The 25,447-nt window shown below is 43.6% G+C and overlaps 1 protein-coding gene across 7 annotated transcripts in view; it reads right to left on the bottom strand.

The window, feature by feature from the left end:
* The window catches only part of Cdkl1 (cyclin dependent kinase like 1), a 52,824-nt gene that overhangs the window by 22,892 nt on the left and 4,485 nt on the right, over positions 1 to 25,447 (bottom strand). For all 7 annotated transcript variants that reach the window (XM_045155484.1, XM_045155481.1, XM_045155482.1 and 4 more), the window contains one exon: positions 3,837 to 3,958. In XM_045155484.1, coding sequence (XP_045011419.1) covers positions 3,837 to 3,958 — 122 coding nt within the window. The remainder of the gene's footprint in view (positions 1 to 3,836; positions 3,959 to 25,447) is intronic.

Raw genomic sequence — 25,447 nt, forward strand, 5'->3', positions numbered from 1 at the left:
CACAGGTGAAACAACCTGGGCTGTGAATGCCATCTGCAGTGAGGGCCAGTCTGGGGTGCCAAGTCATCAGCCTGTGAGATCTGTTGCTCTCTCCAGGCAGACACTGTCACCATCTCAGTGAGGGCCAGTCTGGGGTGCCAAGTCATCAGCCTGTGAGATCTGTTGCCGTCTCCAGGCAGACAGTGTCGGAGCTGACTTGGATTAAGGAACACCCAGCTGCTCTCTTCGGCAGAATTAGTTGCTTTCTTATTTACATGGACAAATTCTGGTGTCTTCTGAGGATCCAGAAGTCTTCTGTGTTGATTGTAGGGTGAAAGAAGAAAATTGATACTTTGAGTTCCATGACAACAGTTTCACAAAATAACTCTTCAAAACCATGTTCTGCCTCTCTTTTTCATGTTTAGGGAAAAGCCTGAATTTTGACCCTAATGACCTGGTGACAGAATTGAAGTGGACACAGAAACATAAACAATGGCCATGTTCAAGTAAAGAGATCAAACTGGTTTTGAAAACTCTTCACAAATATGAAGTGGGGGAGATGAAAAAGAAAGGATATGTGTCTCTTTCTGGCCTTCTCAATTACAGAGACCATCCTTTCCATTGCTGCTGTTCTCACACTGTGACCCTGATTGACAAGTGAGCCTTTACTACCACTTCGCTTTTATACAAGGCTGCGGGAAAGATGGGATGCGGTGAGGGGCTAGCTAAGTGCCTACAAAAATCACATGTTCTTAGGAATTCATCCTTAGAATTGGAAGTGGCTATTCACTATAGTACTGCTCATCCTGGGAGGAGAGGGAAACAGGAAATAACATGAATATCATTTGAGGTTTAATCAAGTCACAGCATATCCATTCAATAGGATTTTATGCAACCATGTAAATTCTTCCCTCTCCTTTTCTCTCTTTGTTTTGCTATCTTCTTAGTCTCCCTTTTCTCCTCTCTCTCTTTCTTCTTCTCCCATCCTCTCCTCTCTCCCTGTCCCACAAAATTACATCTGTGTACACGTTATGCACACCAGCAGAAGACTCCCTCTCTGCATGTTTCTGAAGGACAACAGGAGTTATTTTTGTTGTTGTTGTTTTGTTTGGCTTGGTTTGGTTTGGTTTGGCTTAGGCAGAGGAAAGAAAGTAGGGCTAGCTATGCCAAGAAAACAACATGTTATGAATGAATTACAATTGCAAACAAGGGCTGGAGAGATGGCTTAGTGGCTAAGGCACTCATCTACAAAGCCAAAGAACCCAGGTTCAATTCCCCAGTATCCATGTCATGTCAGATGCACAAGGTCGTGCATGCTTCTGGGCTTCATTTGCAGTGGCTAGAGGCCCTGACGCACCCATTCTGTTTCTCTCTCCCGCTCTCCCCTTCTTTCCTCAAATAAATAAATAAATGAAAATATTTTAAAAGGGCTGAAGAGATGGCTTAGTGGTGAAGGCACTTGCCTGCAAAAAACCCAGGTTCGATTCCCCAGAACCCATGTAAGCCAGATACACAAGATGGTGCATGCATGTGGAGTTTGTTTGCAGTGGCTAGAAGCCCTGGCATACCCATTCTCTATCTGCTTCTTTCTCTATTTTCTTTTTCTCTCTCTCTCACTTGCAAATAAATAAATAAAATAGTTTTAAAATGTTTTTTTTAAATTGTAAACAATTTTGTGGAGCCGGGTCATGTTTTATGAGCCAAACTAGTGAAAAATGTGTAGTAAAATGAGATTTTATATCCCATGCTAGCATTTTCACACTAGTAAGAATTCAGGATTTCATAAAGGATGCATAATTAACTTTAGAAGCTTATGCTCAAATACAGTAAATGATCACAGAACGTTCTTATGGTAAGCAATGTAACAAAACTCCAGGCAGGCCAAGCGTGGTAGTGCACACCTTTAATCCCAGCACTCAGGAGTAGGAGGATGGCTGTGAGTTTGAGGCCAGCCTGAGACTACATAGTGAGTTCCAAGTCATCCGGGGCTATAGCAAAACCCTACCTCAAAAATAAAATAAAATAAAAACCACCAGGCAGAGACAGTAGCATCAGTACCTTCTCCAACACACTGAACATGAAGCTGAATAAGGTGTACGTGTGAGTCTGTGCGTGTGCAGAGGCCAGAGGACGGCAGCTATCCTCCTTTATTCCCTTCTGGCCTATTTCCTTGAGACACTCTCACTGAGTCTGGAGCTGACCAAGGAGCCCCAGCAATCCTCCTGTCTCTGCCTCTCTCAGGACTGGTGTTACGGGTGTGCACAACCATGCCTTTTTTTTTTTTTTTTTTTTTTGACATAGGTACGAGAGATGGAACTCAGGTCCTCATGCTTGTGCAGCAAGTGCTCCTGCCCACTGAGCCGTCTTCCTGGCCCCTCCAGCTTGTTTTTCTCTTCTCCTTTCTTCTTTCTTTCTTTCTTTTTTTCTTTGAGGTAGAGTCTCACTCTAGCCCAGGCTGACGTAGAATTCACTATGTAGTCTCAGGCTGGCCTCGAACTCACAGTGATCCTCCCACCTCAGCTTCCAAATGCTGGGGTTAAAGGTGTGCATCACCATGTCTGGCCCTAACTTGCTTTTCACTCTACAAATCGGTGTTCCCAAGCCATCCACACAGCATGGGTAACCACACCTTCCTGCCCTGTCTCCTAGTACCACACAGCCACAAGCAACTGCACTGACAAGTTTCACTGAGTGTCACTTGGAAGCTGTCAGAAGAGCAAATACTAATGTATGAGAAGACGTCTCCACAGCTGTCGTCTCAGCCATCTCTAACAGTGTGGGACACAAAAAGCATGTTGCACAGTCATGAACAAGCCACAACCCATTTTAATTCCATTTGCTGGAAGGTCATGGTGGATCCTATACACTCAGTATCTCAGACAAAGCAAGTCCTTGGCCAGTGCTGGAGAGAACTGTTAGAAGGGTGTCAGCATGCAGCTAGGCAAGTGTGGCCATGAGCAGGCACGGGGAGCCTTCCATGGCTCTGACCCGCCAGACACCTCACATTTGCCACCCAAAGTTGAGCTTCCAGAAAAGGAAAGGATGGCATATCCTCTTATCAGCTTCTTTAAATTCTCCTCCCCAGGTCAACCTGAATGTGACCTCTACCATGAAACCCTCCAATCATTCACTCTGAATAACAGCATCCACGGCCTACTCATCATTCTACCCTTTCTCTCCAGCCACAGTGATTGGTCCCAGGATGGTTGCATCACCTGAGCTGAGCCAATCAGAGTCTCAAAGGACTTTATATCGAGATGCTACCATTTTTTGAAGTTCCTTTCTTCTAGAATAGCTGTAGCATAGGTTGACATAAGCCTGTGGTCATGCTCTATTTAGCACTTCTTTCTTCCTCTTTTTTTTTTTTTTTTTTTTTTTTTTTGGTTTTTCAAGGTAGGGTCTCACTCTGGTCCAGGCTGACCTGGAATTAACTCTGTAGTCTCAGGGTGGCCTCGAACTCATGGCGATCCTCCTACCTCTGCCTCCCGAGTGCTGGGATTAAAGGCGTGCGCCACCACGCCCGGCTTTCTTTTCTTTTTTTTGCATGTGCATATATAGTATGTGTGGTGTAGTATGTGTGGTGTACACACATATGTGTGCAGATGCATACATGTGGAAGGCAGAGGAGAATGTCAGATAGCCTCCTCTATCCCTCTTCTGTGAATTTCCTTGAGACAGAGTCTCTGAACCTGGAGCTACAGTTTGGAGGAGCCCCAGTGATGTGCAAGCAAGCACCTCTAACCACTGAGCTGTCTTTCCAGGCCTGTTTTACGTAATCTTAAAGCAGTCACTGCTGCTACTTTTCCCTGCCAAATCCTGGCGGGCTTTGTCGGGTTGGTAAGAGATGGGTCACTTACCCTCTCTGATATCTGTCCAACTCATGGAGCACTGTGTGGTCACAATACTCAAACACCAGGTGAAGCCTCCGCTTCCTCCTGAAGACTTCCAGGAGGTTCACAAGGTTGGGATGCTTGAGTTGCTGAAAACATAAAAGGAGGGTGGTAAATCTAGGTTGTGAAAGAATTTTTCTCTAATTTTGGTCCAATAAAAAGAAAGCTGTTTTCCTTCCATGAGTCCACTCTTTGGATTGAAGCAGGTTGTAGTTGTAGCCATCATCCTCTATGGGCCATTTGAAGTAACTTAAAAGAAAACATGGCTGAAACCTAGGTGGTTTGTGAAAGCAGAGAAGTCTGAAAAGACTGGCAGAGACAGGGGAATGCAAAGGGAGGGAGATTTAATACAGCTCAACCTTCAAGGCTTGGGTCAAATGTCCCATCCTAAGGAGATCTCCCTAGACTAGTGCCATGTTCTGTTGCTGACAGCCCCCAACAGACTGCTCTTTCACGGTTACTTAGCAGTAACTAATATGTAATCCTTAGTAATTACTGCCCACACAGTTATTTAGAGTCCTTTGGTGTCATAGATACCCCTGGAGACAATAGTTAAATCCTATGGGTGCAATAGATATATAACATCCATGCTGTCTGAAACTGATCTCTTTTTCCTTTATTTATTACAAACAGAGAGAGGAAGAGGAAGAGAGAGGCATGGGAGAGTAGGAACATGAGGACCTCCAGCCACTGCAAACAAACTTTCGATGCATACACCACCATGTGCATCTGGCTTATTTGGGACATGGAGAATCAAACCTGGAGCCTTAGGCTTTGCAGGCAAGTGCATTAACTGCTAAGCCATCTCTCCAGCCCCAAAACTGATCTCTTGCTTAATTAAAATGATAGCACTGCATCTCCATCATGGGCCTGGTGCATAACAAGCATTCCATAATGACCTGTGGGTGTGTGACTAAAGCACATCTCCTAGGTTGATAGCATTTTATAACAGGAGGACAAGGGAGACTGTCCAGCCTAGTGTCCCTGCAAGTCTGTGTCTAAACGGCAGGTCAGTGGGATGGTTAATTTGGATTGTCAGCTTGGTTGAATTAAGAAACACCCAGGGCATTGGTGAGGCACACCTTTGAGTGTGACTGTGAAGGCATTTCCAGAAGTGATTAAATGAGGAAGAAAGACCCGTGCCATGGGTTGGGGTCCCAGACTGAATAAAAAGGGAAAAAAGGAGAAAGTAAGCTCAGTGACAACTCCCCACCCCTTCCCTGGCTTCCTGTTGCACCAGGATGTGAGCTGGAAGCCTTTCCCCTGGAGCCACAGTCTAGAGCTGCCTCCCGCTCTGGGCTTTCCCAACCATGATGATCTCCCTCTGCCAGCCAGAATAAAGCTAGTTTCATTGAAGCTGCTGCTTGCCAGGTATTTGGTCACAGTGATGAGAAGGGTTACTGATGCAGGTAGGAATGAACATTGGCATTAGCAGAGAAAAATCTCATGCTTGGCTCCCTGTCCCCTCTGTACATGATCAGAAACACAATGAGACCCTGATCTTTTGTTGTTGTTGTTCTGAATAAGAGACTTGTACAAAAAAAAATTTTTTTAAATCATAAGCCGGGCATGGTGGCGCATGCCTTTAATCCCAGCACTTGGGAGGCAGAGGTAGGAGGATTGCCGTGAATTCGAGGCCAGCCTGAGACTACACCGTGACTTCCAGGTCAGCCTGGGCCAGAACAAGACCCTACCTAAAAGAAACAAAAACAAAAACATAGGAAAAACTTCTTAGCATTGGTTCTCTTTCTGCAGGGCCCATTCTTATTTCAGTAACCTAATAAACCATCACTATTGGTCCACTGCGTTAAATGTGTGATTTTTAATGGCTGGCACTTTTCCTTTCTCCTAATCATCCTGGACAGTATCACAGTACTGGGCACTTTCCTCATGACCATGACAAAATGCCTGGTATGATGATTAGAATCATAATGGAAGCCGACTTCTGGGCTGGGAGGGAGATTCTGGAGTAGGTTAATTCAGGGCGGAAGACAAGCCCCGACTGGGCCGCACCACTGCCTGGCTCGGGACTGCGTAAACAGGAGAGAGGGAGCCGAGCCCACCGCTCACCACTCGGGCTTAGGACTGCAACACGGCCAGCGGCTTCATGTTTCTGCCATCAAGCTCTCCTCCCCGTGATGGACCGGAACCGTGAACTGTGAGCTAAAATAAATCCTTCCTTCAGCTGCTTCTGTCAGGCCTTTGGTTGCAGCAACACCTGACAGAAAGCATCTTTAGAGAGGAAGGGCTTCTTTTGGCCTGAGAGGATACAGAGCGTCAGGGCAGGAAAGGCCTGACTGCGGGCGCCCGCCCTGGGCGGATGATCACACGGCCTCTGCAGTCGGGGAAATAGCAAACAGGAAGTGCAGCTGGGCTGTAAAGCCTCGTGACCTACCCTCCCTTGACCCCTTCCTCCAGGGAGGCTCCAGCTTTTTTTTTTTTTTTTTTTTTTTTTTGGTTTTCCAAGGTAGGGTCTCACTCTGGTTCAGGCTGACCTGGCCTCGAACTCACGGCGATCCTCCTACCTCTGCCTCCAGAGTGCTGGAGTTAAAGGCTTGTGCCACCACACCCGGCTAGGCTCCAGCTTGTAAAGTTCCATAACCTTCCCAAAATGCCACGAGCTGGGGTCCAAATGCTCAAACAAATGAGCTCAAGAGGGACACTCCACACTCAACCCACAGCAATCACCAAATAATTTTCTCTAAGAGTTTTGCAATCAAGTGTAGCCTTTATCATATTAGCTTTTTCTCCCCAGCTTTAAAACACTCTAGCACACATGTAACATAAAATGTGCTGTCTTAAGCAGTCCTCAGCATATAGATCAGACACTGAGTACTCTCCTACATGAACTGTAACCACCATCCTTCAGAGCTCTTCTCACTCACAAAACTGAAATGCCTGTCCATTACACTGACTGAGAGCTCACCCCACAAAGCCTAATAACCTCTCACTCCATCCTCTCCCCACGCACTGGCAATTACCATTCTGCTTTCTGTCCCTATGATTTTGACTCCTCTGGGTCCTTCACAACAGTAGAGCCATACAACATTTGTCCTTTTAAGACTGATCTTCTTCACCCAGCATGCAATCTTCAGGGATCATTCATGAGATACATACATCAGTACCTCCTCCCTTTTTGTTTTCTGTTTTCATTTTTATTCTGCATGTGCACGCGTGTGTGTGTGGGCCAGGGGACAACCTTCTGATACAGGGCCTTTTGTCAGCACAGCCACAAGCTTTGGACTGCATCTGGCTTTTCATGGGTGCTGTCTACCATATTTTTTGAGACAGAATCTCTCACTGGAACCCAGAATGCTCTGGGTCAGTCTATCTAGAAAGCTTTCCCTTTCTGGGGGGAGGGTCTCATTTCTTCCTCCCCAGTGCTGGGATTACAAAGACATGACACTGTTTGGAGACAGCTGGGTCCAAGAGCAGCTGAGCTCTTTCTCTTAACACAATAAAGGATCAGAGTACGAAAGGTTCAGTAAAAATAAAGACTCCCCCTCCCCCTCGTAGGGTCTCACTCTAGCCCATTCTGAACTGGAATTCATTACATAGTCTCAGGGTGGCCTCCAACTCATGGCGATCCTCCTACCTCTGCCTCCTGGGATTAAAGGTGCTCCCCACCATGCCCGGCTCAAAACAAACAAATTTTATTCAAAGAAAGGTGAAAGAAAGCAGAAAAGCTCCCATTGGGACAGGAGGGGCTCCAGAGCTAGGACTCTGCAAGGCTTAGGGGGTTTATAGGAGTCAGAACCTCCTCTGTGGATTTGTTTCTTTTCTTTGTTTTCTTTCTTTCCTTTTTTTTTTTTTTCTTTTTTTTTTTGCTAGCCCACCACCCTGATTTGCTTCTTCATTCCCACCTGGGGATATGACTCCTAGGAGAGTGTCAGAAAGTGACGTATCTTTGGAAGGCTGCCATCTGTTTCCAAGATGGCACCTTGTGGCTGTGTCCTCACATGGTGTACAGTAGAAAGGAAGAAATCATTTCCTTCAACATTTATTTTGTGCGGTACTGGGGATCAAACCTAGTGCCTTGTGTGTGCTAAATGCATGCTCCACCATTGAGCGACATCAGGGGCCCTTGAGCCCTTTTAATAGGGTGTGAATCCCCAATCATAAGGGCAGAGCCCTCGTGCCTTCATCATCTCCCGGAGGCCACACCTCTTAATACTGCTGCCTTGGGCTTAAGTTTCAACATGAATTTTGGAAAGAATGCTGTCATTCAAACCAAAGCAGTCCATTAGTCATATCCGGGTCTCACAGCAGAGGGCCTTCCAGTCTATAAAATGGCACGTTTATGTTACCAGCCCTGGAAACTTTTAGCTTGAACTATAGGATTTTCCAGAAGGTGAGAACTGACTGTTTCCTTAAACCCATGAAGGGCATTGGTTCGGATTTATTTGTCTTGTCTTTTCTATTTTTATCTTTTTTTGGTTTTCTGAGGTAGGGTCTCATTCTATCCCAGGCTGACCTGGAATTCACTCAAATTCATGGCGATCCTCCTACCTCTGTCTCCCGAGTGCTGGGACTAAAGGCGTGTGCCACCACGCCTGGCTTAGGATGATATTATGAGGCCAAGGTTTCAAATCTTAGTCTTTTAATTTTCAGTGTTCTATATCTAGTCTCCAAGTTCACCTCTAGCCACATACATACATACATACATACATACAGCTAGAGGGGGGTGTGTGTGTGTGTGTGTGTGTGTGTGTGTGTGTGTGTGTATACATACATACATACATACATACATACATACATACATATATATATATATATATATATATATATATATATATATAAATGTGTGGTGGTTTGATTCAGGTGTCTCTCATAAACTTAGGTGTTCTGAATGCTAGGTTCCCAGCTGATGGAGATTTGGGAATTAACTCCTCTTGGAGGCAGTGTATTGTTGGGGACAGGCTTCTGGGTGTTATAGCCAGTGTCCCCTTGTCAGTGTTTGGCACACTCTCCTGTTGCTATTGTTCACCTTATGTTAGCCAGGGGGTGATGTGCAACTTCTGATCATGCCATCATTTTCCCTGCCATCGTGGAGCTTCCCCTCAAGTCTGTCAACCAAAATAAACCTTTTTTTTCCACAAGCTGTTCTTGGTCAAGTGAGTTCTGCCAGCAATGTGAACCTGACTGCAGCAGTAAGCAAAAATAGAAATGCATCAGTTTTACTCAAACAAAAACAACCCATCCCTGGGTACCAAGACTGGCACCTCCAACATGCCCAAATCTATCCCATCGCTTCAGGGCACAGCAACAGCATCCCCAGGAAAGACCCAAAGTAGCTCTTTTCTGGCCTCTACTGAACTTTCTAGCCTCATCACTTAAACTCTATCCCAAACCTTTGAAAGTTTCCCACTCCTGGAAGACTCCCGCTCTTTCTTTCGGGACTGTTCAGTTTTTCCTTACTCAAAAACTCCCCTCTTCCAGCTGCCACTTTCTTTGTCCGTCACCCCCTGCTTGACGCTGGTAGCCAGAATGCACTAGAAGAGCTTTCCATGGCTAGAACCCAAGAAGAGCTACCGCGATGGAACTGTCACGGCAGCATAGAGTGGTTGGAGTGGGAGCAGTAGCTGCTTTTGCTCCCATCTTGTTACATTACTTACCCCTTCTGAAAACTCGGATTCTAAATAGCTGCCTAGCATTCTATTCAAGTATATGCATGTTCTTTCCACTATGGGGCTAGTGTAAATAAGATTTCTTTATTTTTTCTTTTGTTTGTTTGCCTGTTTTGGTATGCGTATGTATGATGTGTGGTGTGTATGTACAGTGTATGCACATATGTGTACAGATGACAGTGCACGCATGTCAGAGGAGAACATCAGGTGTCTTTATCATCCATCCACTCATTTCCTGGAGATGGAGTCTCACTGAACCTGGAGCTGATGTTTTAGGTCAGAATGGCTAATCAGTGAGCCCCAGTGATTCTCCAGTCTATACTCCACCTCCTGAAGGAGTGGATTTACAGGACTGTGTGGCCACCGTGGGCTTTTTTACATGGCTGTTAGAGATTAAATACAGGTTCTCTGAGTTCCTCATGCCTAGATTAACAATGGGATTTTACCCACTGAGCCATGTCCCTACACCCTTAATTTTTTTTTTTTAAATTATTCTTTTTAGATAGGATTTTGCTATGGAGCTGAGGTTGGCTATGAACTTGTGATCCTCTTACCTTAGCCTCCTGACTAAGTTCTGGAATTATAGATGTTTACTACTATATTTGCCTAATTAAGTTTTTTTAAATTTAAAACCAACTCATTTCTTTTATTTATCTATTTATTTGCAAGGAGAGAGAGAGGAGAAAGAATGGGTTCACCAGGTCCTCTAGCCACTACAAGCAAACTCCAGATGCATGCACCACTTCGTGTATCTAGCTTTACATGGGTACTGGGGATTTGGACCTGGGTCCTTAAGGCTTTGCAAACAAGTGCCTTAGCTGCTGAGCCATCTCTCTGGCCTCTAATTAAGATTTTGTTTTGTAATTTACTAAGAGGCTAGTAGGAAGCTCAAGGGCTATAGAGAATACCACTGAAAAGCCATGTATACAATGACCTCTTGATTAAGGTTAACTATTAATATTATCTTTTAATTAAGTAAATGTTTAAAAAACATTTTTATTATATTAACTCATGTGTGTGTTTGTATGTGAGAGAGAGACAGAGACAGAAAGAGAGTAGTATGGGCACCCCATGCCCCTTGCCACGGCAAATGAACTCCAGATGCATATGGCTCTTTGTGTGTCTGGCTTTATGTAGGTACTTGGGAATTGAAAGAGGGCTGGCAGACTTTGAAAGCAAGCCCCATTAACCACTGAGCCACCTCCCCAGCCCAAAACTGCTCTTAAGATTATTTTCCCTATTCATCTTATCCAGGAATTATTTAAATATCTTGAGTTACCCAAGGTGCTGTGCTAAAGCGATCAAGCCAAATTAAGCAAGTATTGCCCTCTACCTTCAAGAAGCTTGGAATACTGAAGGGAGTATGGATTAATGATTACAGAAATGACAAACATTGTGAAATCAAGGCAAAGCACATCTGATATAAGAATGAGGGTTGGAAAGGCCAGTGATAAGACCCTATTGCTGAAGACTCCATACACAGCAGACGCGTAAAATGGAATGACATGGCTGGAAGCCAGGAGAGAGTCAGTCCCCAGACAGTCAGCGTGTCTAGTGCCAGAAGGCGCTACATAGGCGACTGGGGGAAATGACCAAGATCTGTCCAAGCAACACATTGTTTAACCTAATTAGCAACAAATAACCGGATGTGATGCCCACACAAGTGCAATAGTGGTACACAGCCATGGTGAGGAATCAATTGTTCTTGATTTGGCTAACTGATCCACTCAGTGGTACTAGACCCTTAGCTGGAGCTGGGAAACAAGTCAGAACCATACCCAAACACAAGCCCACTCTACAATATCAAGCTACCATCAATCACGGGGTATAAGAGGGCCTACACCTATCAAACTGTCTATCAAAAAAGTAAGTGTTATCTCAATTTTCCGGGTGCTAACTTACTCTCCGTTGGAGAATCTGCTTCTCTTTTCCAGATAGATGCAGATCCTAAGAAGAGAGCTGCCCCAACATACCTCAAAAGGGGCCCAACTGAAACTAAGGACAACTGGTGAAATAAGCAAGGGTGATGTTTTCCTGTGAACTGGATACCAGCACAAAGGGGAAGGAGATCAACGCAGAGAAAAATCAACTCCTACCAAATCAGAGAGCCAAAGCCTCAGAGGTCCCCAACACCTCAGCACTGAAGCAGACCAAAAATGAACCCAACATGGCTCAGGGAAATCTTGCGGAAGAGGGGGCGGAAAGAATGTCAGAGTCACATGTTGGGTCATGATTTGCAGAGACATTTATCATACTAATAACTGGGGGCTAACTCCACAATGCAAGACCCATTTTCATTAACAAGGAGGGTCTAATGGGAGGGGGTAGATCACAGATGAGCCTAAATAATGGTACCAAACTGCCTGTATTCACTGAAATGAAAACTAATAAATTAAATTTTAAAAAAAAAAAGAATGAGGGTTGGTCCAGGAAAGATCTCTGGAAAATTATTAAGTTATTGGTTCAAGGAGGATCCGGAATTAAAGGCTAGCCTGGGCTACAGGAGACCCTGTCTCAAAAAAGTGGGTAGAGAGATGGTTCAGCAGTTATGGTGCTTGCCTGCAAAGCCTAATGACCTGGGTTTGATTCCCCTGTCCCCACATAAAACCAAATGCACAAAATTGTACATGTATCTGGAGTTCATTTGCAGTGTGGCTAGAGGCCCTGGTGTACCCATTCATATTCTCTCTCTCTTTCTCTCTCTCCCCCACACCTCTCCCTGCTTGTAAATAAACAGATATTTAAAAGTACAAGCAAGGGCTGGAGAGATGGCTTAGCAGTTATGCGCTTGCCTGTGAAGCCTAAGGACCCCGGTTCGAGGCTTGGTTCCCCAGGTCCCACGTTAGCCAGATGCACAAGGGGGCGCACGTGTCTGGAGTTTGTTTGCAGAGGCTGGAAGCCCTGGCGTGCCCATTCTCTCTCTCTCCCTCTATCTGTCTTTCTCTCTGTGTCTGTCGCTCTCAAATAAATAAATAAATAAAATTTTAAAAAAAAAAAAAAAAAAAAAAAAAAAAAAAAAAAAAAAAAAAAGTACAAGCAAGAAAGAAAATGCTAATGGCTCATGAACTGAACATGAGCTAGAGCTCCTAAATATAATTCTATGATTCTAAATAGATATGGTCAAATTGTTTTCCAAAAAGATTCCTTATTTCCCCTTTGCTTTGAGTATGTTTTTACCATACATGGCCAGCTTTCAGAAACAAATAGACAATGTAAGGCTTGTGGTGTACATTGCCAAATCACTTCTTCTGAGGACTTACAATGCCTTCAGCAACACAGCCAGGCTCCTCATGAATTTTAAACGACTTGTCTCTCCTATCTTCCATCAAGAGATAGCTTTCAAGTCACTGCAAATAGTTTATAACTTATTTCTCAACTTACTTTAAAATAATTTTAATTTAGAAAGATCAAACAGTAAACTAAGTCATAATTAGTGACTCAAGTATTAAATGCTTATTATTTACTTGCCTCTTAGTTACTAGGATTCCAAGCAGGCTAAAACTTCTCCAGAGCACCAGGCTCTAGATAACGTCCCCGTGAAGTCAGTCCCTGTCTTGGCTACACTCACATGTCAACACATACCTATGGGACACCTGTTTGACATCAGGCACTGCTCTGGCACTAGAAACACTGGCAAATTAGACCAAGAACTCAGGCATCAAATAAAGAAGTGCTGCTATTCATATGAATCAGGCTGCCTCAGAGAAAGTGACCTTAAGAAAGTGGCCTTGGGCTGGAGAGATGGCTTAGTGATTAAGGCGCTTGCCTGCAAAACCAAAGGACCCAGGTTCAATTCCCTAGTCTCTGTAAGCCAGATGCACAAAGTGGCGCATGTATCTGTAGTTCATTTGCAGCAGCTAGAGGCCTCTGTTTGCCTCTCTTTCTCTCTCTCTCTCTCTGTCTGCCTTTCTTTCTTTCATAAATAATTTTTTAAGTGGCCTTGAGCTGAATCTTAAAGGTAAGGACTAACCAGGCCTCTAGAGGTATGCTGGTGCAAAACAGTGTTCCAGACAGGCTACCTGACGGAGCTTAAAGTAAGCTTGGGCTACTTAAGCAGCTGAAAGAATGTGCCTTGTAGGTGAAATTCAAGGATGATTTCTGGCCAGACAGTCTGAACATAGGTTTTGGAGGGCCTTATAGGCCATGCTGAGAAATGTACACTTCCAGGGCTAGAGAAGTGGCTTAGTGGTTAAGGTGCTTGCCTACGCAGCCTAAGGACCCATGTTCTACTCTCCAAATCCCACATTAGCCAGACACCCAAAGGTGAGGAAAGCTCAAGGTCACACATGCCCACTAGGTGGCAAAAGCGTCTGGAGTTCTATTGCAGTGGCTGAGGACCTGGTGTGCCTCTTTCTTTCTCACTCTTAAGAAAAGAGAAAAGAAAAAAGAAAAGAAATGTCCACTTTCTTCTAATTCTAGAAATTTAGCAAGCTATGACACAATATCACTTGGTTATTTAAGAGCTCATAGTATCAGCAGGATTTGGAACGGCTTTGGAGGAGGCAAACATGGACAAGTAAGAGATGGCAGTGGCTGGGACCAGCACGCAGGTGGGAGAGAGCAAGAAAGGCACTGCTCTGAGCTATTTTGATACCAGAACAGTCAGAGTGTGGTGATGAACTTGAGGTGAAGAGGTGAGGGAAGGTGAGGGAAGGGAAGGTGTGACATGACACAAGGGTTTGTACAGTGAGGGATGCTGACATCATCACAGGCAGAGGAGCAGGTTGGGAAGAAGAAACTGCTGTTCTCAGCCCTTTCTATTAGCATGACTCTGAGATGCCAAAGTAGACTTGTAGGATGGCTGGAGCTAGAGCTGAAGTTAAGGCCAGGGACTCAGCATCAGGTAGCCATAAACAGAGTGAGGTAGACAGCAAGGGGTCCAAAGAACAAGAACACCAGACTGAAGGAGTGGGGATGAAGAGGAAGAAGAGAAAAGGGAAGTAGGTCCCTAAAGATAAGAGAAGACATTAGAGCATTATGCTGTATGAATATCATGTTAGAGGAAGTGGTCAGAAGGGATGGACTTTTACTTGGAGGTGTTGTGACCCCAAAGTGGAAGAAGTAGATGAAAAGCATGACTGTGAATTCATCACCTCAAACTAATTTCCTCTCAGTGGGGAGCTCAGAAGGGCACCTCTGGTCCTAAAAACCATACTCTATAGTTTTCAATCACAGCTGCAATACATTGTGGATGTTTGCATTCATAAGGGCTTAAATCTTCCCACCTCACTACAGAAGGTGTGTGTGTGTGTGTGTGTGTGTGTGTGTGTGTGTGTGTGTAGGTCAGAGGGAGTGTGCCCCTACATCATTCATCCACATGTTTTCCTGAGATGGAGTCTCTCATTGATTGTAGAATCTGCTGTTTTTGAGTCCCAGCAATTCTCTGGTCTCTGTTCCCCACAGGACTGAGGTGACAGGTGTGGGTGATCACACACAGCTATTTTCTGGGGAGTCATGTTCAGGGGCTGTCCCGGAGCCCTCTGCACAGGAACTGCTCTTGGCCCTGAGTCATCTCTCCAGCCCCAGAAGGGGCTTCTTTAGGGACCTACAGAGGAATTAGATGACAAGAAGCAACAATATGGATGGATTGTTTACAGACTTACTCAACATGTTAGTATACAGACGAGTTACGTTAATAGACAAACCAAACTCAATTACCACATGCATTGCAAAGATGCTGTGGCTTGTTTAATTTAACTGCTTCCTAGTTGTGGGTGTGTGAAGCCACAGCCGCAGGGCCAGTCTTATTTCTCAGCAGTCTATCCTGTGCTGGCTAGTTTTGAAGGGGCTCAGTGGTCCCTTACAGGCCATTGCTACTGTCCTTCAGCTATGTTCCATTAAAACAAAGCCTGCTTAGACTCAGGTTTAGTTCTTTGTGTACATTTCACCCTTGCTACTGCCATGTTTACCTTCTATTTTCTCTCTGAACTATGAGTATCAATGTTTCACACTATGCTCCTAAGTGAGGCATTTTCTCTCCCTCCTAAAAGAGAGAGAGAGAGAGAGAGAAAGAGAGAGTTTTCTATTTTATTTTATTTATTGGAGAGAGAGAGAAGATGGGCACGCCATGGCCTCCAGCCACTGCAAACGAACTCCATATGCATGCGCCACCTTGCATTTTTGGGTACTGGGGAATCAAATCTGGGTCCGTAGGCTACACAGGCAAGCACCTTAACTGCTAAGCCATCTCTCCAGCCTGAATTTTGGTTTTGTCATATTTCTTCTCCCAATTGAAATTGACCTGTGATCCATTTGGTTTCCTCCAAATATTCAAGAATGTCACATATCTTTCTTGGACTTTCCTGTGCCTGTCATTAGCCTTGTTCTTCACTGGCCACCCACCTGTTGTGATGAGCTCAGGACCTAACTCCTCAGGCCTGTTGTTTGTCTTTCCTAGTCCACAGTACTATGGGGGCCCTGTATTAGTTATCACACTTACTCATCAGAAATATTCCTTTGAGGGCTGGAGAGATGGCTTAGTGGTTAAGGTGCGTGCCTGTGAAGTCTAAGGACCCATATTGAACTCTCCAGATCCCACGTAAGCCCCACACACAAAAGGTGAGGCAAGCGGAAGTTCTCACATGCCCACTAGGTGGCACAAGCACTGGAGTTGGATTGCAGTAGCTAAGGCCCTAGCATGCCAATTCTCTTTCTGTCTCACTCTCAGTAAAATAAAATTTAAAAAAATTTAATTTAAAAAGAAACATTCCTTTAGAATCCGAGTTACCAGGATCCTCTGGCAAGTGCTAGTGATCTAGCAACCCAGCCTATTATCTCAGAGGCATTCAAGAGCCAGTGCAGAGAGCAGCAGTCCATCTAGATGCCTGTGTGCTTTAGTTCGCTGCAATCCTAATCACTCTTTGTCACTGCCTGACCTCAAGGCCTAGTGAGAGTCACTGTCACCACCACCCACCCATTATTGATTGCTCATATTAGAGTTAGAAAGGAAATATTTAATGTACCCACATTTTCCCCCTAAGGTAGGGAAATGTGAAACCAATAAAAAAAAAAAAAAAGTTATTTATGAAGTGAGTTAGTTCACCATGCCTGCTTCCTGAAAGTACAGAGTTCATGGTCTCTAGGGGGCTCTCAGGGGCCACATGTTTTCAGACTGACTAATATGCCAGTCACTACATCTGTGGTCTCTCCTATCCTTTGGGGACCAAGTGTCTACTCTGTGCTCTTTGTAGAAGGAGTAAAGGGATGTTTATCTCGTGTCAGTACTTGGGAGAAGCAACAGGCCATTTTCTCAATGATTGTTTCCTGTTTTCCTTTCAAAAGCATTCCTCTTCTCTCATAACTGTGGTAACAAAAGAACAGAAACTAAAGTTTAAAAAGTGATATTTATCTCAGTAAAACATTTTTCATAATCCTTTAAAAATTTTGAACTTAACTCTAAACACTTTTGTAGGAATCCTTCATGGGTCTCCACCCACCCTGTAAGGAGAGCAGTGATGTTATTCTCTCCCCTTTGTCATAATTAGTCCTGGCTCCTTCTCAAAGATTATAGGTCTCAAGAGCTGGAGGCCCTGATGCTTTTTGCCCGGGCTTTCTCTCCTCCCCTGTTCTCCTGCCCTCTCCCAGCCCTTTGGGGTATGTGCAGGGAAGCAGCAGCCCTCACACAGTGCTGCATCTTCGGCAGCTAAAAGATTTTGGAACCCGGAGCAGAAGGTTGGAGTCTCTGATCACCAGCCCCAATGATCCCTTAAGAAAATCCTGCTGTCTATCCTCAGCGGTCCCTCAAATATTCAAAGCTTTATGTGTACACTGGAAAAATCCAAATGCCCATTAATAGCAATTAAATAAGACATCCCTGGGACTTTAAAATATATTCAGACGATGCAATATTGTGCAGGTGATAAGGAGCAGGCCTGTCTCCATGTGTTGACTTGCTGAAATATACTATTTTGTAGATGGGAAATCATAGTAGCATACAGTATGATTGCATTTATGTGTGTTTTGTGAAAGGTAATAAATGACCTTGGGCAAGCAAAAGAGTCTAGAATGAGCCATAAGAAACTATGGTTGTTTGGGAGAGAAAGGAGGATGGGAAATGAAAGGCAAGGTAGACTTTCTTTTTGTGTTACCTTCTTCTGTAATTTTCTTTTTTTGTATATTTAGGAATTTTTTACTGTCATACAAATGGGTTAAAATGATTTTCATAAGTCCTCTCACTATGTTTTAAAACAAAGTTAATTATATTTTTTTGTTTTTTTCCCCCCTTTTTTTTCAGATACAGAGAGAGAATGGGCACACCAGAGCCTCTAGCCACTGCAAATGTACTATAGACACATGTACCACCTTGTGCATTTGGCTTACATGGATACTGGGAAATTGAACCTTGGTCCTTAGGCTTTGCAGGCAAGTGCCTTAACTGCTAAGCCATCTCTCCAGCCCCCTACTTTTTTTTTTCTTGAGGTAAGGTATTGTTCTAGCCCAGGCTAACCTGGAACTCACTCTGTAGTTCCAGGCTGCCCTTGAACTCATAGTGATCCTCCTACTTCAGCTTCCTAAGTGCTGGGATTAAAGGTATACGCCCCTATGCCCAGCCAAAATTACATATTTTTAAGTTAGTTTCAAAGAGTTATTTAATAGATCACTGTGGGTAAAGTTATTTTCATTATAGAAAAGATATATATTTATATTGCCACCATCTCAAGCTTAGAGCAGAAAATTCTTCATTCCTCTTAGGGTTGCCAGGAGATCCTTCTGGAACATTTGCTTCTGTGAAAGGGAGACTTTACCCAAGACTCTGGCTAGCATTCCATTTAGTGAGACAGCTAAAGGGAAGGCTATGGAGTTGAGGAGTACTGAGAAAGCGGAACTCACCCTGCAGGGAGCTCCAGGACCTGAGGTTTGTTATTGGCTTGCTGGAACACAGAGGGACAGAATGTGCCAGCCTGGTCCTCTGGCCACACACCTGGGCTTCTCAAAACCCAGCACAGGGCAGCGAAGCATGCAGCGGATGCTTGATCTGTTTTATTGTGAAAGTACTATGAAAGAACTAATGGTACAACTGTGATCACAATGAAAAATAATTGTTACCCAGCCAACGACGAATGTAGCAACATACTGACAGCTACCAAGCACGTAATTTGTTCGGATCTTATTGTGCGGCTGACAGCGTTGGTTGGTTTAGAAACACCTACCTTTCATTGTTGCAATAAAAAGGAAGATGGAGCTCACGGATTTAAATCCACGCATTTTACCTACCAGTGCTTTTACTACAGGGCTTGTAAGGTTAATAAGTAATCAAGAGGGTTAATGATTAGAAAGAAAATATGCCTGCTCAAAGCAAGTTTGTGGCCTAAAACATTACTCCTGCCAAATAGACAGGTGAGTGAAAACATTTTCTTTTTCAAAAGTCAGAATGAAAATCACATGCTTGACACATTTAAAAAAACACACAAAACTTTCCATTTCACATAAAAAATGACTACTTTCTAGTGTGGTTTGGATGCTTTGTAACTACATGTGATATAATTTGTCTAGCTAGCAATTTTATTGGTTGGAAATAAAAACAACTTAATGGAAAAATAAGAATTTTTATTGGAACGAATTACAAAATTGTTCATTCTGAAATTCTGGTATTCTACTACACAGGAAGGTTAGTATAGTTAGCAATTATTATCATATATTTCATAATAGATAAAAGAGATGATTGTAAAATGTTTCCACCACAAAGAAAATAAGCATTTATGGGAACAGATATACTAAGTACTTTGATTTGGATCATGCCACAGTGTAAGCATGTGTCAAAATATCACATCACACTCAGGAATATACGTATTATTAACTCATCATGCATGATTTGATCCTCAGCATACCCTCAATCTATCTAAAATTATTTGTAAAAATTTCATTTATTCAGGTCAGGCATGATGGCTTACACCTTTAACCCTAGCATTCAGGAGGCTGAGGCAGGAGGACTGCCATGAGCTTGAGGCCAGCCTGAGACTACATAGTGAATTCCAGGTCAACTTGGGCTGGAGTAAGACCCTACCTTGAAAAAACAAACAAACAAGATCACTTATTCGGCCTCCCCCTGTCATGTGCTATTTTATTTACGGAGCTCAGCTCAGTGGCAGGATGTGTAGATCCCTGGACACTGACAGTCAGTGCTGTGGGTTTAATCTCTGTATAAACTGGGGACCTTGAGCATGGATACACCCCAGCTTGTTGATTTCTGTTTCTTTTGTTTTTGAACTGTTTGCCTGGCAGCTTATCACTTAGGATTTCACTACCCAGCAGGAAAACAGTCTTTCTGGATAAACACTTTGGTGAGCTAAGCCAAAACATCTTCGAACAAACAAACAAAACAGTCTGTTACTATTTACAGTTTGTACATTATCTTGTAAAAATAAAATTAAACAGGTCTCCACTTGTTGAACAAATAGAGAGAGGGGATGATAAGCCACTGTTTGGTTTCTCCAATTGTGGGCAAGGAAATGCGCTGATTTGTCTTCCACACTGCTGACACCCAGTTTACACAAGCGCACAGCGTCTACCTGCGCTCTGGGTCAGTAATGAACTCCACAGGCCGATCTCTGTTGGACCCAGATGAGAAGGCCGCACAGGAGGAAAGCCCCGCAATGCTAAGGCCCCAAAAAGGCGCCTAACAGTATCTGCAGAGCAGTTTTAGAGAACCTAAATGGTATTTTTTTCCTTTAAGATATATTTTATTTATTTACTTGAGAGAAAAAGGCAGAGAGGGAAAGAGAGGGAGGGAGAGAATGGGCATGCCAGGGCCTCCAGCCACTGCAGACAAACCCCAGATGCATGAGGCTCCCTTCCTGTATTTTTGGCTTATGTGGTCCTGGAGAGTCAAACCGGGATCCTTTTGTGTTGCAGGCAAATGCCTTAACTGCTAAGCCATCTCTCCAGAACTATTTTATTTTTTTATTTTTATTTTTTTTAAATATATATTTTTTTATTAATTAATTTATTTATTTGAGAGCGACAGACACAGAAAGACAGGTAGAGGGAGAGAGAGAGAATGGGCGCGCCAGGGCTTCCAGCCTCTGCAAACGAACTCCAGACGCGTGCGCCCCCTTGTGCATCTGGCTAACGTGGGACCTGGGGAACCGAGCCTTGAACCGGGGTCCTTAGGCTTCACAGGCAAGCGCTTAACCGCTAAGCCATCTCTCCAGCCCCTATTTTATTTTTTTAATTACCATTTTAAACTCAGGAGATTTTATTAACACCAAAAGGAATCAGGGAACCCTGGAGAAATGGTTGCTTATTGGACAATACAGGATGAGTCTGAAACATTTTGTCATGCCTGTCACATACTAAGGCACTATCCAAGAATGGTGGACATATGTTAGGACACTGGAGCAGATTGGAGGGGCCCCCAATAGCGAAATGCATGTGTGCATGTGACACTGTTAGAACTCATAAAGAATAACAGCAGTCACAACAGTGTGAAAAGTGTTGAACTAAAACATTCAAGAATGGGGGCTAAGAGATGGCTTAGTGGATAGACTGCTTGTTACACAAGTCTGAGTACATGAATTTAGATCCTGTGACCCTACATAAATGCCAGAAGCTACAGTGGGCTTCTGCGATTCTAATGGGCCTATGATGAGAAGGTTGGCAGAGACAGAAGAACGTCCCACAGACAGAAGGGAGTGGTGAACCAGAGACCATGTCTCAAGACAGAAGGCAGCTACCAACCTGAACACTGTCCTCTGACCTTCACACTTGTGCCATGCCATTCCCATGCCCCTCACACACATATACACACACTAAATAAAGTAAAATAAAATTCATGAATATGTGATACTGAAAATATGTGTGTAGAGGGATAAAGTTCTTTTTATAGAAAAATCATAACTAGGGCTGGAGAGATGGCTTAGCGGTTAAGCGCTTGCCTGTGAAGCCTAAGGACCCCGGTTCGAGGCTCGGTTCCCCAGGTCCCACGTTAGCCAGATGCACAAGGGGGCGCACGCATCTGGAGTTCGTTTGCAGAGGCTGGAAGCCCTGGCGTGCCCATTCTCTCTCTCTCCCCCTATCTGTCTTTCTCTCTGTGTCTGTCACTCTCAAATAAATAAATAAAATTTAAAAAAAATCATAACTAATTAGTTAAAAGAATTATGGGAAAACTATGTTAAAATAACTCTTACTATAGTTAATTCATGCAAGATCACCAATAGATACTAAAACCACTGGGTAGAAGTTTTATATATGTATAGCCAACTACATATATATGTTTTTATACATTTTAAGTTATGCATATAGCTATCATTGAAACAATAGGATAAATTTGAACATAGACTTTATATTAAATAATAGTATTGAGTTGAATGTAGAAATCACAATCTGCTTATATTAAAAAAAGAAGTCTGCCAGGCATGGTGGCACATGCCTTTAATCCCAGCACTTGAGAGGCAGAGGTAGGAGAATCACCTTGTGACTACATAATAAGTTCCAGGTCAGCCTGGGCTAGAGTGAGACTTTACCTAAAAAGCTGAGCTGCAAGGTCACACATGTGCACACAGTGGTACACACATCTGGAGTTTGATTGCACTGACAAGAGGCCCTGGTGCACCAATTCTCTCTCTCTCTCTCATTAAAAAAAAATTACCAAAAAAGCCGGGTGTGGTGGCGCACGCCTTTAATCCCAGCACTTGGGAGGCAGAGGTAGGAGGATCGCCAAGAGTTCGAGGCCACCCTGAGACTCCATAGTGAATTCCAGGTCAGCCTGAGCTAAAGTGTGACCCTACCTCGAAAAACCAAAAAAAAAAAAAAAAAAAAAATTACCAAAAAAAAAAGGTCCTTGTTCTAGTAGATTCATGATTAATGGGTAGGGAGATATCTTTGCCAAAAACATGTGTATGTGTGTAAGAGACAGAGGGACAAACAGAGATAGAAAGGTAATAAAGGAGAATTCTAACTGTTGAGGAACAAATCTAATTAAAGGTATGCAGGTATCCATTGCATTGTTCTTTTTACTTTTACATATTTTGAATTTTTCTCTCAAAAGAAAAGGTTTGCTGGGTATTGTGGCACATGCCACTGGGGAAGGAGAGGTAGGAATGGAGAATGACCTTGAGTTCAGGGCCATCCCCAAACAAAAAAGTAAAAGTTGTAGAGAACCATATCCCTCAAAGATTTGACATAAAATTCTGATTTCATGGTTTTAAAAAATTCTTTTAATATTTATTTTTATATATTTATTTACTTGAAAGAGAGATATAGACAGAGACAAAGAGAGAGAATGGGTGTTCCGGGACCTCCAGCTGCTGTAAATGAACTCCACACACATGGGCCACTTCAAGTATCTGGGTTTACATGGGTACTGGATAATAGAACCTGGACAGTTAGGCTTTGCAAGCAAGTGCCTTAACTACTGATCTATCTCTCCAGTCCCTGATTTCTTGTCTTGTTTTTTGTTTTTTTGAGGTAGGATCTCACTCTAGCCAAGGCTGACCTGGAATTGACTATGTAGTCTCAGGATGGCCTCAAACTCTCAGTGAGCCTCCTACCTCTGCCTCCAAAGTGCTGGGATTAAAAGTGCGCACCACTACACCTGGCTCTCTTGTTTTTAAAAGGACTGAAAATCTAGCACCCCAGGGTGGGCAGGCCAGGGAAGGTGCTGAGTAGTGGCTATTTCCACCTCAGAGACACACTGCCCAGTTTGCCCCAGTCTCCACTGGCATACGTAGCCAGCTCCAGTGGTACAATCAGCACACAGCACTATAGCACATAGCGAGCTCTGGCCAGTGCTGTACACTCCCGGCACCAATGTGATCCCCCAAATGTTACAGTTCGTAAGTCCACTCTCCTAAAATGCGTAACAATGCTGAACAGAGCTATTTATATACACTGTAAAAATCATTAAAAATCATACATATGGATGTATATACCTGTACATAACTACAGCTATTTGTAGACATCTATTACCAACCCATTTTTCATCAACCAACTGAAGAAAAGGAATCCACAAATAGCTCCTTTTAGCAATAGAGGACTAATTCTTTGTCTTTATTTTTCCAGGACCAAAATTTACTGTGGCAAAGGATTTCCCACTGAGGTTTGTGCTGAGTTGGAAAATGTTCCTCCAACTTATATGAGGCAAGCAGATGCCTGAAAAATTATCCTATTGTAATTAGATTGTTATGCTAAGGTGCATTTATGAGGTACTCTGGTGGCATTTAGTGGCATGGTGCCTTGGCACAAGGGTCATTCAAACATGGACTTAGTAAACACTTGGGGTATCAGGGAACCTTGGGGATCCCATTTATCTCGATGCTGACTGGCATCGGGATGGTGACTGCCTGGCAGCATCGCTGGGCTCATGTTTGCAGGCAGAGCCTCTGGGGAGCCTCTGGGCCACTTCTGCCTCTACCCCGTCCCTTGTGTTCGGATCCCTGTGCAGTTCTCTCTGCTGTGTCCTCCTCTCCTTTTGGCATTCACTCTTCTGCTCTTGCGTCCTGGAGGTGGCTGACCACTGTGCCATGTCTGCGCGAGAGCCCTCTGCCCTCAGTAAAAAGTCAGTGAAGCAACATGAGGCCGGGACAGAAGTCATTAGATAAGGGTGTGGGCCCGGTTCCAGGAAGCGTTAGAGCCTGCCCAAGGCCCTCAACAGCTCAGAGCAGGATCAGACCCTGAAGTCCTCACCCACAGCTCCTGTCACCATGTAGTCACACAACTCTCTCCCCACTGGGAGGCTATTGAAAGCAGGGAGTAGGTAGGGAATGGGGCTCCTCTGAGCACTGCACAAGCCACTACTACATAACTAAAGCCACAGGTGAGTACGGATCACGCGTGCAACACTCCCACCCGAAGCCCATGTACCTTTCCTAATCTTTGTTCTCCCAAGGAGTCTTCTTAATTTTTACTTATTTATTTATAAGAGACAGAGAGAGAGAGAGAGAGAGAGAGAGAGAGAGAGAGAGAGGGAGAAGAATGGTTTTGTCATGATCTCTTGCTTCTGCAAATAAACTCCAGACACGTGAGCCACTTTGTGTATATGGCTTTATGTGAATACTGGGGAATTGAACCCTGTCCTCTGGAGTGCTTGGATTAGAGGCATTTACCAACGTGATCAGTGGTTAAAGGCACTTGCTTGCAAAGCCTGATGGCCCAGGTTCAATTCTTTAGTACCCAAGAAAAGCTAGATGCACAGGGTAGCACATGCATCTGGAATTTGTTTGTAGAGGCTAGAGGCCCTAGCTCCTTGCCCTTTCTCTCTATCTGCCTCTTTTTCTCTCCCTCTCTAAGTAAGTAAGTAAGTAAGTAAATATTTTTTAAAAGAATGACATCTGAAGCTCTCTTCTGACCTCCACATCCACATACACATGGACCTACACAAACATGGACCTATACAAACACACACAGACACACGAAGAAACAACTATAATTTTTAAGAGTTTGTAGTAACTCTTTGGCATTGTTTTACATTGCTAAGTACACACTGGAAAAAAATACACACAGAGATTCGATGAAGTTGGATACAAACCAAATTCTATTGTAATATAAAATTCCAAGGACTGTTCCATTATAGGAAACTGGCATTCATTACTAGTATTTTGTTTTATAAGTTATTGGTCTTGTAAGATATCATTTGCTCTGGGAAATCTTTTTGTTCCCAGATGTAGTCTATATGATAATGAGATTTAGAATGCACAAAGTAAATGATGTCAGCATTTTCACCAATGAATAGTGAAAAGAGAATACATACAATTATACACACTCCCACATACCATGTGTGAAATGTATGGCTGTAAGTAAAACTAGACTTTATTTATATTTAACTATTCGCTCTTAGGAAAAGTGCTTTTTTTTCTCCCTAAAACTTTTTTTTTTTTTTTTGGTTTTTCAAGGTAGAGTCTCACTCTACCTCAGGCTGACCTGGAATTCACTATGTATTCTCAGGGTGGCCTTGAACTCACGGCGATCCTCCTACCTCTGCCTCCCAAGGGCTGGGATTAAAGGCACATGCCAACA

This window comes from Jaculus jaculus, chromosome 7, assembly GCF_020740685.1.
Source record: "Jaculus jaculus isolate mJacJac1 chromosome 7, mJacJac1.mat.Y.cur, whole genome shotgun sequence".
Lineage (NCBI taxonomy): Eukaryota > Metazoa > Chordata > Mammalia > Rodentia > Dipodidae > Jaculus > Jaculus jaculus.